This window comes from Strix aluco, chromosome 17 (genome assembly GCF_031877795.1).
Source record: "Strix aluco isolate bStrAlu1 chromosome 17, bStrAlu1.hap1, whole genome shotgun sequence".
Lineage (NCBI taxonomy): Eukaryota > Metazoa > Chordata > Aves > Strigiformes > Strigidae > Strix > Strix aluco.
Window position 1 is genome coordinate 8,542,731 of NC_133947.1, and position 14,605 is coordinate 8,557,335.

At 40.4% G+C, this 14,605-nt stretch overlaps 1 protein-coding gene across 1 annotated transcript in view; it reads left to right on the top strand.

Annotated features, from left to right (window-relative positions):
- Positions 1 to 14,605, top strand: part of ATP9A (ATPase phospholipid transporting 9A (putative)) — a 64,902-nt gene that overhangs the window by 23,608 nt on the left and 26,689 nt on the right. Inside the window, exons 8-14 of the mRNA XM_074843055.1 lie at positions 1,054 to 1,134; positions 2,495 to 2,570; positions 5,685 to 5,761; positions 6,354 to 6,514; positions 7,276 to 7,418; positions 8,184 to 8,296; positions 11,109 to 11,321. Of these exons, the coding sequence (XP_074699156.1) occupies positions 1,054 to 1,134; positions 2,495 to 2,570; positions 5,685 to 5,761; positions 6,354 to 6,514; positions 7,276 to 7,418; positions 8,184 to 8,296; positions 11,109 to 11,321 (864 nt within the window). The remainder of the gene's footprint in view (positions 1 to 1,053; positions 1,135 to 2,494; positions 2,571 to 5,684; positions 5,762 to 6,353; positions 6,515 to 7,275; positions 7,419 to 8,183; positions 8,297 to 11,108; positions 11,322 to 14,605) is intronic.

Genomic DNA, 14,605 nt, shown 5'->3' on the forward strand with positions numbered 1-14,605 from the left:
TAGCTTTGGCAGTAAAGAATATAAGGGTAAACCAGCTCTTCCTGAGCCCCAGGCAAGATTTCAGGTAAGTTGAAGCTAGGTGTCTGTGCTGCACGGCTGTCACTGCAGAGCTGTGCAGACAGGCCCTGGGGTTGGCAGCTAGAGATGACCTTGCAGCAGGATGTGGCTAATGGTAGGATGCTCCTGTTTTCTTTTTCCTCTCCAGAGACCACTGCAGTAACTTACTGCAGGATAGGTACCCTTGGTGGTGGTACTTTTCAAGTGCTCCCTTTCATTCCTTGTACTGCAGTATGTTCAGAGGCACAATTGATGCATTTTCATGAAATGGCTTCAGAAGCCATTAAGTTTTCATTGCTCACCTTTATGAAAGGAGGAGTGTCACCATGGAAGCTGTACTGTATGATCTGAAAGAAACATATAACCGCCATCAAACGTGCTGTTTCCCAGAATCTCTAGCTAAAGTAGTTCATGTGTTGTGTTGTTTTGTTTTTTTAAAAGAAAAAGGGGGAATCAGAATACCTGCCTTATTTATGTTCTATCTGTAAAAAGTGCACAAAGTTTATTTTATACAAAGGCTTTGAAGCAAGGCATTCCCTCCATGGAGTTCATGCATGTGTAGGAGTCAGCAGTGAAAACACTGCGGAATTGGTGCATCTTCTTGTCACCACAGAACTCTTCCTAGTGACACTGGCATCTTGGACTAAATATTAAGTGATAGGGTGTTCTTGGTTGCCGTGGAAGACTTGTCCAAACCTTCTTTGCTGTGAAGAAATAAGTGTCTTAGGCTGTCTTGATTATTCAGGCTGAAATTTCTTTTATGGGGCACCAACATCTAAGTTATTCCCGGGAGTCTCTCGGGTATCAGTTCAAGAGATACTCTTCAGTGAAGCTGGTACACCACTTGTATTTTATCTTAGGCAGTTGGGCTCCAGTAAGTAACATGATTTAGTAATAATCTTAACTTGATAAGTAACTCTTGCTCAAAGTATTTTGGTAGAAACATTATTAAAATGTGGTTGTCTAACTGTCTGCCAAAACATATCTGTTCTATAGGACCTACTGCAAATCCGATCTTACGTATATGCAGAAGAACCCAGTATTGATATACATAACTTTGTGGGGACCTTCACAAGGGTGAGTCTTGCTGACATATGCTTGAAATCATATGTGGAGTGTTTGTTATGCAAACCTTCTGAATGCTACCAGGGTGCCAGAGTTTTTCAGGAGAAATAGTGAAGTCTGTCTTGTTATTCCTTATCTCTTCTTTCTTCTTTTTTTTTTTTCCTTCATAAAATCCATGAAATAAATCCGAAACAAAAATACAGTTATTGAAGCTTTGACTTGGGGACAATGTCATAGGCTGTTTGGGATTAAGGACCTTGCTCTGAAGCTATTAGATCTGAACATTCAGATGGAGATTGGTAGTTATGTGCCTGTTCAGAAGAAAACCTGGACCACCATGGACTCTGTAGATTAAAATCCTTTAGTTGTGAAAAGACAGGGGATCTTGGCTAGATACGGCAATAGCAGTTTTAATTCTGAGTCAGTTGGTTTTTTGGCTCCAATTGCATGCGACCTATGTGAACTCAGTTATATCTGCCCCCCTATTTCAGAGGGCAGCAGCTCAGAGCCCCTGTGAAGTATCACCATTAAAAAAATATATATCTCTTGACTTGTTGGGAAGATGCATTGCCTACTTGAAGCAAAAGGTTGGGGATTTTTCCCTTCAGTGGGATTACAAAAATTTTGAGAGATTCATCTAACACCCTTGGTGATTTTTCAGAGGACAAATGGTTTTGTAACAAATAGAAAACAGTTATAGCTTTTTAGAAGTTGTCTGCTGGTATTTTAGTTCAAAATTGTAGGTTTTGCCCTTTTTATGTGGCATGGTTTAATCTGGTTTAGTAGTGCTGGCATGGAAGAAGAGTTTGAGTGGCTTGGGGAGACAGTTTTTGTATAAAACCTTCACTGACATTAATTTACTTTCTTATGCAAAGGTACAATTGTGTAGAATTAATCTTTTGGTGCCTAAGAGGAACCGCACTTTCTTGTAACTGTTCTCTGGTGTGTATCAGACAACTTTCCAGGCATCACTGAGCAGTCCAACCAGGTTCTCGGTGAGATCTTACAGTAGCAGGAGAAACGCTATTAATCTGCATGAGCCAAGTGAGGGAACATTTTCCTGTAGTCCCTGGAGAGCTGCTGAAAAATCCCTTTCTTGTTTATGATTCCTGGGGGATTTCAGCAGGCAGAGGTATCTTAATAGATTTTTCTTTTTTTTTTTTTTCCCCCCAACCCTTCTCTCCACTGAGACAAAGTGCTCATGTTCTTAATCCAAGCAGAGATTTACCTGGGTTTATGAAAATCCTCTGTTTTATCAAGAAGCCCTTTACCAACGCTCCTGGTGTCCCTCTCCAGACGCCTCTGTGTAACTCTTTCATCCGCTGGCCTTTTACACTACTGACAAGTTTTTTTGGTTTCTATCCTGTTGTAGGAGGACAGTGACCCTCCAGTGAATGAAAGTTTAAGCATAGAAAACACCCTATGGGCTAGCACAGTGATTGCATCAGGTAAGATGGAGGCATGTGTAATTCCTTTTTTTTTAAAGGGAATATGTTAACAATTTTTAAAGGTCTTTTTGTAATGGAATAATAATCTCTGTCAGTTGGAGAAATTAGCAGTTGGAATGAGGTTTCCCACTTGTCCTAACACCTCTAGGGAGCTGAGCTGACATCTAATTGCCTCTTGGACATTCCTAGATGAGAAAGAACTGGAGTGGCCTTTGGGCACTTCTTTAGCATCTAGGACCAGAATAGCACTTAATTGCTCTCCACATTGACATCCTAATCTGTAACAGAAATGGTGTCAAATAGATTCTGGTAACAGAAGCTAAGATGAAAGATTTCCAGGCAAGTGCTTCCATTGAGTTAGTCTTATATACTTTCAAAAAGGAAAAAAATAAATTCTTTGACAGATTTTGGTTTATATATACAATAACCTCCCAAGGCCTGAGATTAATCAATGCCCTCTTGTAGAGACTTGTCAAAGTAAAAGCCTTGTTCCTCTCCTGTCCAGCGTGCATGCAGGGCTTACAGGGCAGTAGCCACAGGAGAGTGAAATTCTGTTCTGGAATTAAAGTTGAATGGAGAGACTTCACAGTGCAGTACTGTGAATTAATAATAATGGGAGGGAACATGAACTTCAGAAGATTTTTTTTTTTTTTCTGAAGCACTGAAAAGATTTTGATTTGCTCTTTTAAAAGCAGAAAACAATGAATAAATTTTATTCCTGTATGTTTCTATCTAATCCTGCTCTAACTCTTCTTTGAAATGTATTACAGTGTTGTCACAGTGCTGTGACCAAGGGATCATAATAAACTAGTTGTCCAGATACAATTTAATCCAGTAAATTATGTTTATAGATTAGTAATTGCCATGCAGTAGGTAACCTACCTTCCTCCCCTCCGAGTGTAGACACATGTAGTCAGTCTGGCAGCTTCAGATACCCATCAGGCTGTGTAATGCATGAGTCTCAGCTCATCCTGCTTTTGAACAAAATAGATGGAGAAATGGAAAGCTGTTTTTCTTGTGATTCTGTCCTGTATGGCTACTGTCCCCACAGCACCCTTTCCCCAGGGGACTTGCTTGCCTCTTGTGTTGAAGCTTTAATTTATACCAGCTCTTGAACCAGTGCAGATCTCAACATTGCCGTGGCTGAGCCTAACATGGGGTGGGGGGGTGTGTCACAGTGAATAGTCCTACTGAAATCAGAGGGAGATGCTCTCCTGTCCTCAGCATGCCTGCAGCCAGTGCCTGCTGAGGGTAAAGGCTCTTCCTTTGCTGTACATTCAGCTGTGTGTAGTATACATGTGGGTGCAGACATTTTTCCCCAAGGGAGGCACAGCGCACACTCTGCTCCACCTGGTCGCTACTCCAGTGTTGTGTAGAAGTCCTGGGTGGTCTTGGTGTCTGTATCAAGGCATGCAACAACCTCCTGTCTGCCCAAATGAACCTACTGTTTGAATCTAATCCTCCTTTCTGGATAAGTTATTTGTAGATAGACATCTTTGTGAGTTCAGTTAAAAGGAATAACATTTGCAAATATTTTCATCATTTCAAATGGTTTATGCACTGGAGTCTGTTTTGAATGGCCATAAAACAGCTACAGTTAGAAACACACTTTTAATACATATCAGTCTGCCTTCAAGCTGTTTTCTAGCTCTGACAGGTTTCCACTCTCATTTTGACTGACTTGATCAATATAATACTTGGTTTTGTTTCTCCTATGGCAATAATAAATAGCATGTTGTAGGTTATTTCTGTTAGGAAAAAATGGGGATATTATTTTTCTTCCTCTGTAAGTGAAAGCTGTCAAGTTGTGGTGATGCCATCTCCCTAGGGCAGCCTTTGCTTGTAAGACGGAGCAGAGCTATGTGGCTTTCTCCATCTGCTGTAGTAGGAATAGGTCTGACTCTGTTTGTGGTTGATTTGGAGTAGCTGTGCCATCTGCTGATTTGAATTGTGATGATCTTACCACCACCTGCCATCTGGCTCCAATGATTTGTTGTTTTTCAGTGTTTCTTTTTTTTTTTTTAAAGGAATGTTTCCCAGCATATTTTTAGAAACCACCTCTTTTGAATCAGTCTTATTTAAAAATAATTCACTTGCAGCTTGTTAAACTTTGATCGTTAATGGGAGCAGGGGAAAATCAGAGTATAAAATGGCAATGTATTTGCAGCAGTGCTTTTTTTTAGTGTTGTTTTTCTCCATTTTTACAGACCCCTAAAATTTTCTAGTAAAATATTAGACCTTGGCAATAGCAGCTTTTAAACTCTTGATGGTAGATGGCTTTTTCTTTATGGCTTTTTGCAAAGTCTTTAAGAGAAATCTGTAGAAAACCAGTAATTTATGGTGCTAAACTGTATTATGTTTCCGTGAGAAGAAAAGGGAGAACTTTGTTGCTTTCAGCTCTTTAGCAACTGCAGGACATAGCATTAAAATACACTGATGGGCTCCCAGCAGCTCCATCTGTTACAGTAAGGTAGGAGTTGGTATGATTTCTCCTTTTGATGGGAACAGCAATTAGACAAATATTTAAAGTGTAGATTTTAAAATAAGGTAATTCTGTCTTTGAAAGCTGTTGGAATTAATTGGTTTTACTCTGATTGTGGCAACCTTCACCAATAAAGAACTGTAGGCCAGAGCACTGATTTGACACAATGAAGGACCACTGTCTGGTGTAAGGCAAATTTACACACACCTAAGTGGAATTCACAGTGGTGGGAGGCAAACCAAGAAATCCTCCATCCTTAGCAACTTTTATAGTGGGGCAAGACAACTGACATCAAAAGGGGGTCAGGGGAAGGTTGAGAGAGCAAAGCAGTTGACTTCTCTTTCCATGCACATTAGTTGATGCAGTCGGTGATGCTGCATCAGGTCCAACCATATCGGCAGTGTGGTTGAAGACTTACTGACTTTTTGTAGGATGTCTTCTTTCAAAGTCTGTTTCTATAGGTTTTACATTTCAGGTACTGGCTTTTTAAATTTCTGGTTGCTATTGCTTCTGAAATTAACCTGCTAAAAATCCTTTTCAACTATAAAGTCTTTCAATCCAGCAAGTGTTTTTATAGAGAAAACAAATGGAGGTTGTTTTCCTTTGGCTGACGCGTGCTCTGTTTTGTTTAGGTACTGTTGTGGGAGTTGTCCTCTACACTGGAAGGGAACTGCGCAGTGTCATGAATACTTCAAACCCAAGAAGTAAGGTATGGTGAGGAAACAGTCTTACAATAAATAAAAAGGGGCAGAAATTTATCATTTTTAAAGAAAACCCTTCCAAATGCTATATGTGCATGCTGTAGGGATAACCTCATAGGAATAATGATTCATGCTTTCCAGCCTACGATTTAAGATAGTTACCGTAGCAGAACCTATTTCTCCTTATGTTTTTTGTTCTTATTATACATGTGTCTTCTCACTTTAAGATTGGTAAAACCATTTTTTTGTATGGTTATAAGAAGATAGTCCCAGTTAGAATAGGAAAGCTCATTTTGCTTCATTCCTCTATTATAACAAAGCTAAGACACGGTGCAGGGATGTTTATGCTGTTAGCAGCTTTTGGCAGCATGGGTCCTCTGACACCCCTTTATGCATTGCTTAGCTTCCAAAGGATGGAATTCTTATTTAATAAGATGGCAACAGTATTGCGTATAAATTTCAATATGTTTGTAGTGTTTTAAAAGAGAAGTTGACTAGTGGGGAAATGGTAGTTTGGATAGGGCAGTTCATTCCCTTTGTGAATATTACATAGAGCTAACATCTTCATTTGTGTGCTTGAAATGTCATTTATTTCTTTAGATTGGTCTTTTTGATTTGGAAGTGAACTGTCTTACCAAGATCCTGTTTGGGGCTCTCGTGGTGGTCTCGCTTGTCATGGTGGCCCTTCAGCACTTTGCTGGCCGTTGGTATCTCCAGATCATAAGATTTCTTCTTCTGTTCTCAAACATCATTCCCATTAGGTAAGGCGATTGCTAATTCTTGCCAGCAAAATACTGCTTGCTTTGTGTCCTCCTCCATGCTTCTAGTATGAAGAAGCACGTAAACCCCTCATTTGACAACTAAGCAAATCTAGAAATGGAAATTAAATTACTGTTAGAACACAAGAATTGCTTTGTTGTTTCTGCTGAATTTGTTCAATGTGTTCACCTGTTCACTGACTCAAACTCAGGCTGTGGATTAGTCATTGAAGACCCCTTCTCTCAGTGTTTGGGCTATCTGGTTACTTTGGTAAGAGTAGAGCAAAAAATGGAAAAGGAGAGTTATTTATACAGCATGGAGTGTAATAGGACCCAACTGCCTTTTAGAGGGGACTGAAACTTTAATATTTAATTGTACTGTATTAATAAGTGGATTGCTACTTTCAATGTAGGTCTGGGATTCATTTCAGTTCCATTTTTAACCTGCTGTCTGCATATCAGTCACGCTGTCCTTACTTGTCTGTGTCCATCTTCCCCGCAAATTATGTCTGTTCTTCTCAGTGTAATTTTATCACTTATCTCTGAATTACAGTACCACTGCAGCAATACACAGTCCCTCTCCCAGTTTGCCACCTGACCAGTGACTTTGAATATACTTCTCCCAAAACACCTTTATTGGCAGCTCAAACTCAGTGTGGAAGATGTGTCCTTCTTTCATTGCACTGTAGCAGTTCACAATGATTTTTTCCAAAGTTTAACTGGTGATATGTTTTCTTTCTCTTTTTTCCCTTCCTCCTGCATAGTTTACGTGTGAATCTGGACATGGGGAAAATTGTCTACAGCTGGGTGATCCGCAGAGATTCCAAAATTCCTGGGACTGTGGTCCGGTCCAGCACTATTCCTGAGCAGCTGGGGAGGATATCCTATTTGCTTACAGACAAAACAGGTATTTATGTAGAAAATACAGTTTTGATTCATAGTATGTTGTTGTTTGGATTTTGTTACATTTTTGGCCAGCCAGAGAGTATAATGTAAGATTTCTTTGGACTAGAAGAAATATGCATTTCCTATCACTTTGACAATATGATTTAATCAGTTTTTGAAAAAAATTTGCCTTTTTTGGTCTGAACGCACCATAAATAAGATAGGACAGGAGTATTACGCTAATTTAAAGAATGCTTAAAGTGTGCTATTAAACCAAAAGCTGAGGGTAAGAATAAAATTAAAAGCAACTTTTTAGAGTTAGTTTTCAAAGCCAGATGAACATAGCTTACATGTGTAGGCAGAAAAGTACCACCAGTCTGTCTGCTGCTGTCCTTACACTTTTAAAGTTGAGCTTGAATTCAGAAGACCTAAGTGGTAATGAAAAGCTTGGTCTGATGTAAAATCCTGGTCCCGCTGAAGTTGTTTCCAGTTTTCTTTGGTTCCAACAGGACCAGAATTACACTTGCAGCTCTTGCTGGCATTGATTTTGGGGTGAATCTTATTTACTGGCATGTAACATGCACCACTAATTCCCAGGACAATCAGCCCTCAGGTTTGTTAATATTGTCTTTTGCTGGCCTCAGCCTGTACTGAGAGCCTGGTGCAGTCACTGATTCAGCTTCTGTCCCAGTTTCTCTTGAATTTGGGGTACAGCAAGGGTGAGAACGTGTGGTGGGGAATAGGCATGTTGGTTCCCACTCCATGTCTGGTGCTGCTTCTCTTACAGGAACTCTTACACAGAACGAGATGGTCTTCAAACGACTTCATCTGGGAACAGTAGCTTATGGCCTGGACTCCATGGATGAAGTGCAGAGCCACATATTCAGTATATACACGCAGGTAGAATTAAGTTGCATTACTTACCTCTTCGTTCACAAAACAGTTTTCCACATCACTGATCTAACAGTGAATTAATATGGCAGGGATCTGCTTATTAACTATTGCTTTTTGGAAAAGTCTGAAGCTCACTGGAAGCTTAATACATAACTATTATCATGATTGCTTATTACATTTGTAGATTGTTTCACATCCACCAGTCTTTAACTAACAGCACATGCATGGATCTGCAAGTGTGAGTGTATGTGCCTGTGTCTTGTTACTGAGGTCTAACTGTAAAATAGCATGCTTTTGTTTAGATGTTCACCACGTACAGTGACCACAGCATTTGCTTTGTTGAAAAATTGGGACTGGGTAATGTTTAGTGGATTAAGTTGCTGTTTGAAATGCTGTGTACTGGAGCTATAATAAAGGAAGAGGAATCATCAGTACTCAGTAAGCAGTAACAGAGAACAGTGTACCAGTATTGCTGCTTTAGGCCTGACGGTTAAAAAAGAAAATGGTAAAAGTGGGATTCTTTCACTAATGCACCAGTGATCTTACATAGTGCATGACTGATGTCTGCTTTGAGAACTACTTACACCTAAAGAAGGCAGCAAAGTCAACATGTAAAGTATGGAACAGGAAAATCCTGTTTTGGGAAGTCTCTCCTTTGCATTCCTCTTTCAGTATCACCGGGTAAGCCAGCATCTAAAAAGCCTTCATGTCTGTTCTTAGACTTTTATTTCAGTTTTGTATGATAACCAGGTAATGCCATGTGACTTGGCTGGGCCAGCAAACTGTATTCCTTAGCATATTACAATGGACAAGATACTTATGAATTGAAACTTCGTATAGGTATGTGCACTTCCTTTGTAAAACGAGGGATGAGGTTTTAGTTAAGAATATTACTACCTTTAGGAAAAAAAAATCAACTGTCAGTGGCTGATGTTCCAGCCACCCCTCTGAGTGGTACTCATAAAAGATTTAAGAATTGGCGCTAATTATGTGATCATGGAAGCATTGTTTTTCATTTTCTGTTAATAACTATTTTCTCAACTTCAGCTAGAAATAACTTTTTTGTGACTTAACGTTAGACTTTTTTTTTTTCTTTTGTAAAATGCGATTCCAGAGATGCAATCTGCAGACATTAGCAATGGGTTACTACTCCTGTGTCATATGTCAAACATTTTCATTTCTCAATAGTTGTGGAATTGCTTCATACAGAAACCACAGAAGTTGTTTTCAAAGTGCCCCTGCTTTTCCTTGAGCATGCTCACCCAGTGCAGTGAACCGGGCTTTTCACATAACATTGTTTTTGCTTTGCTCTAGAGATTTTAGACTGAAGTACACTTTCTATACCCCCGCCCCCCCCCCCCCCCCCGCCCCCCCCCCCGCCACAGAGTGAAACGTGAAGCCAGCATTCTTGCCTGGAAAAAGGCACCACATATTGTAAATGGGATTTTTATTTTTGGATTTTGTTCATGGTGGTAAAGACACACAGCATGTTTCCTTGACCTCAGTGATCCGTTTGGTGGCATAGCTCTTCCGTGGGCGGACTGTCAAGCTACAATGTGCTTTTAACTAAGGATATGATAGTTGATAAATACCTGGTATTTTGGGCAATTACCTTTTTCACTGTCTTGTGTCTCAGGTAACTTGTAACTTCTCTAGCCATCTCTCTCTCTTTCCCTCCTCTGCTTTCACAGCTGCCTTAGCATCTAGTTCTTTTGGTGTTGAGACCCTTAAATGACTGAACTGTACTTAAACAAAAAAAAACCCCAAAACCAAACCCAAAACCCAGACTTCAGATCTATTTGCCCTCATTTTGTACTCAATCTCTAGAGAAAACTTGACTACTGGTTAATTATTTGCTAAAGTATTCAATATTTGTCAAGAACGTTTGGGTGACTGACTAGTCCTGTATGTGACTGGTGCTTTATGTCAATCTAAATGCACTTCAGCTGAAGGTTTGCTGTTGTTTGATTTGGTTAAAGCCTGTTGCAACAGTACTGATGAGCAGCAATGTTAAATTTGATGATCTTATAGAGTGTAGAAAATAGCATGTGGAATTACACTGGTAAAGGATATGTCTCATAAAATGTTTATAATTACCAAGTGAGATTCCTTGTAATGAGAAGCATTTGCTGGCAGTGATTCATTTTGAACTGTAGTTCTTATTCTTTGCTCTTATTTTTACCATGTTGTGGCCTTTGACCTGGAAGTGAAACTTTTGTCCTCTTGACACTAAAGGTTAACAGAGCAGGAAACTAGTTCACTGTGTGTCCCTTCTTCAACCAGGATAATTTAGTAATTGTGCAATTATCTGAAGACTCCCATTCTGATACTAAAAATAGTATTAAAAATTAAATGAATGTAATTAAGATTTTCTAGGTCCATACGAGTCATCTGTTTTCTGTTTTCGGCAATTATATTCTCTTGCACATGAAACCCAATTGACTCTAAGTTTTCAAAGCCACTGGTCTTTTGTGGAGCAAAAAGTGGTTTCACTGAGTCTTCTGACTTTGGTCTTTTCACCAGTTGGTCTTTGGTGGATCTGCAACAAAGGGTCTCTTTCTCAGTGTACTCTTCCAAAAACTTAGGTAAATCTTTTGGGGCGCTTTCCTCCACCAGTAACAATGATAAAGAAGTTGCATTATGCTGGGCTGTGCTCCCAGTGATGGTCTGACTTAAGGTGTAAGAAGAGTGTGTCTCATTCCTGGAGACATAAGAATCTGCCCAGCTGCTACATATATGGTCTTCACTGGAGTAAGAACTTAATTTAAATCTTTTTTTCCCTGCAATAAGACTTTATTCTGCTTTCTTTTTTTATAAGCAATCTCAGGACCCACCTGCTGTGAAGGGCCTTACCTTAGCCACCAAGGTGCGTAAAACCATGAGCAGCCGAGTGCACGAGGCGGTGAAGGCAATTGCGCTGTGCCACAACGTGACACCAGTGTACGAGTCCAACGGGGTGACGGACCAGGCTGAAGCCGAGAGACACTATGAGGACTCCTGCAGGGTGTACCAGGCCTCCAGTCCTGATGAGGTCGGTATCCATTTGGGTGTAAGAAAATATAAGTATGACCTTGCTTGTTGCTGGAAAAAAAAAAAAAATTGGTGAAAATACTCCAGTCTAGTGAAGGGGATAATATTTTAATGCATTGATTGTATTGATAACCCATGAATAGACCGTAAGTGCCTTCTCAGCTGATATACTTCAGCCAAATCTGCCCCTCTGCCTGAAGCTGTAGAGCTACATGGTGGCTAGCATCTGGCTGTTGTATCAGCCTCTGCATCACAGAGTTTTGCTCATGTTTCTACGCCTTTTGTCCAGGGTATATTTTGCAATTCAATGCCATGAGTCCCTTTGACCACATTATAGGTAATCTTGTCTCGTTTGGGGGATGATCACTTGTTGGGAGGGGTTAGAGCACTCCCACAAGTCAGCTTGTCCCTAATCTGCAAGGTGTTTGAACTTCCAGGCCAAGTGAAAAGTTGTAAATCATGCTGGGTGGCACTGCTAACCCAGGACATGTCCCTTCCCAGGCGGATGGGACAGACCTGGAGCCTGAGTTAAACCTGCAGAGTGAGTGAAGTGTGCAAGAGTTTCTCTCAGAGCAAAGCTGTGCCTTGCCAGTTCTCTGCCAGCACCCAGTCCAACCAGGGCTACGCAGGGTGGTACAGTAGAGAGAACCTTTACAGCTCTTCAGAGACTCCCTGGGACTTCTAGAACACTTGAGAGATCAGGTTCAATACAGGACTTACAATTAAAGTGCTCTTTGCCACCCTCTGCAAAATTTGGAAAATCTAATTAGAGTGTTGTTTCCTTCTGTGACAAGGACAGGAGGAATAAAATATGGTTTCATGTATTGGTTATGCTTCTTGGATACATCATCTGTAGTGCAGCCAAGGTAAAACAATTTGGTTTGTATTAATTTGTACAATTACACTTGCTCTGTGCCATTGAAAGAGACTGAAGTTTTAAACTTCCCGTAAGAATCCTACTGACGATATGAGATCATATCACCCCTTTGACTACATTCAAAGGGTTCTTCCATTTACTGCCCAAATAAAACAGATTTGCCTCTGATAATAACCTATTCACCTTTGACATCAGAAGAGAAGCTGACTTTCCTCATTGTCGGAGGTGAGACATTGTTTGCATAGAAATAAATGTATTCGTTAGAAGCCCAGCTATGTGAGGATTTTGATCATTGCACGTGTTACTGAAAGACTGGCACACGGGGTTGGTTTCCACATTTCAGGTACATTCAAAATATTCCCTATAGTGTTTGTCTTCCCAATTCATTAATTTCATATAATGTGTTCTTGTCTGTACTATACAAAAGATGCATCTTTGCTTTATTTTCCTCCCTCGTCCATTGATGAGCCTACAGTGACAGCAAGCACTTATTGCTCCCTGGCTTTGGAGCTGGTGAGCAGAGTGCATGTGTCGTCTTCCACCACATCATCTAGATCGGTGTTTTGCTTACCTGCTTTTCTCCTCTGATGTGTGGCTCTCGCCTGGAAAGACAGCTTACAGAAAGCAACTGCCTTTGGGTTGAAACGCGTTCTGAATGATTTCCAGATGGTAATTTTTGTGATCTGCATTTAAGGTTTTTTTTTGTCCCTAAAGCATTCACTAGCTATTTTTGCACGGATCCACTGTTTATTTACATATATACTGTGGTATATAGTGAAGTCAGTGATTTTTCTTTTTGTTTTTCACTTTATACTGTTCTGTCTTTAAAATATTTATGCAGCAATTTGTCTCAAATACCCAAGAGATTATTGTTTGTTTGTTTTACTATAGCATGATAACTAATCCTTCCCAAGATTATTGTTTAAATTCTTTTTTTCCTTTTTTGTGGTATCTTAAGTAGAGAATTACAGCGGGTTCAGAAATCAGATATGCTTTGCTGCACTGAGGAAATCTTGTCTGTAGGTCTTAGATATACAAATATTGTTTAGACATGTTCTGTGTATGTCATACTAGATGGTACAAAACGCAGGATCAGCACAAGTTGAGTCCTTGAGAAGAGAGCGATGCTGTTAAATAACATTCCCTGTAGGGGAATAGCTTTGGACTCCTGTTAAAGCCAGCCTTTGAAATCCTATATCAATAAAATATTGCCATGGCAGGGAAGGTCAGTTTATGAAATGAGTACAAAAACTTGTATTCTCTTTACTTTAACAGCAAGGGTAATTTCTACCAGTTGGCATAGGATTCATTTCCTGTAACAGAAAGCAGGATTTCCTAAATTTGTTTCCTGTGCACGCTGCCATTTAGAAGTCTTGAAGTATCTTTATTCAGATATCAGTTACAGCCTTGGGGCTCTGCAAGCGTGTCAGTTGTAGCCATACAGTAACTAACAGGGGAAATGAAATAGATATAATCTGATCAGAGATAAGAGTGCCTGAGATTCCTGGGCAAACAGTCTTTAACCCTGACAACCCGCTGCAGCTGCCAGGACATGAAAGGGTGCACCGATCAATTGGTTTCTGCCTGTTGTCTGTCTGCCTAGGCAACCCTAAATGGGACATTTGTAGAGCAACTCATGGCACAGAAGGATCAATTTGTCTCTTTAGAATGAAATTTATTAGTCGATATCCACTTCAGTGGTGGCTCGGGTAATTTAATTGTCGGAAAGAGCAAAGTTTGGGCAATAGCGTGCCGAGCCGCTGTAGCTGCTCTGCTTTGTAATGCTCGGATCTGTATCTGGCTTGGCCTGGATGGAGCTGCAAACTCCTGGAGTGCAGTCAGAGACTTTATTGATTTCCCCTCATCAGTAAGCATGGGCTCTCTTGAAGGTGTTTGAGGGGTTTCAAGCCTGCTTTTAAATATTCTCCGTTTAAGCTGTAAACATATTTTTTTCATCTTGAATGTTTCTCATCTCTTCATTGTGACTGAAAGCACCTCTAGTTATCTGTTTGCCTGGTGCAGAGTAAACCTCTTCTGTCTTGCACTGAGTGGGAACATGCTCCCCATCCCAGGGTGCCCAGACTCTGCCAGAAGAGCCATTGGTGCTTTTGTTGCCATCAATGTTGTCTGCTGGTGCCGCAGCACTTCCCAGAGGCCGGACCCATTGTGTTGGCTTGTTGAATAGGGATGGTAATTTCAATGCTTTTAGTACATCTGATAGAAACACTTCAAAATTATATCACTTTCTCTCTCAGTAATTATTCATTAAGTACTGTAGAGGCTGGGAAATGGCATGTTCAAAGGGGTCGGCCCCACTTCCCCTCCGGTGCTGAATGTGGTTCACCTGGAGGGCCATTAAGGGCTGACAAGACCCATGCCTGCTCTGGAGCAGCATGGAAAAGAGGGTT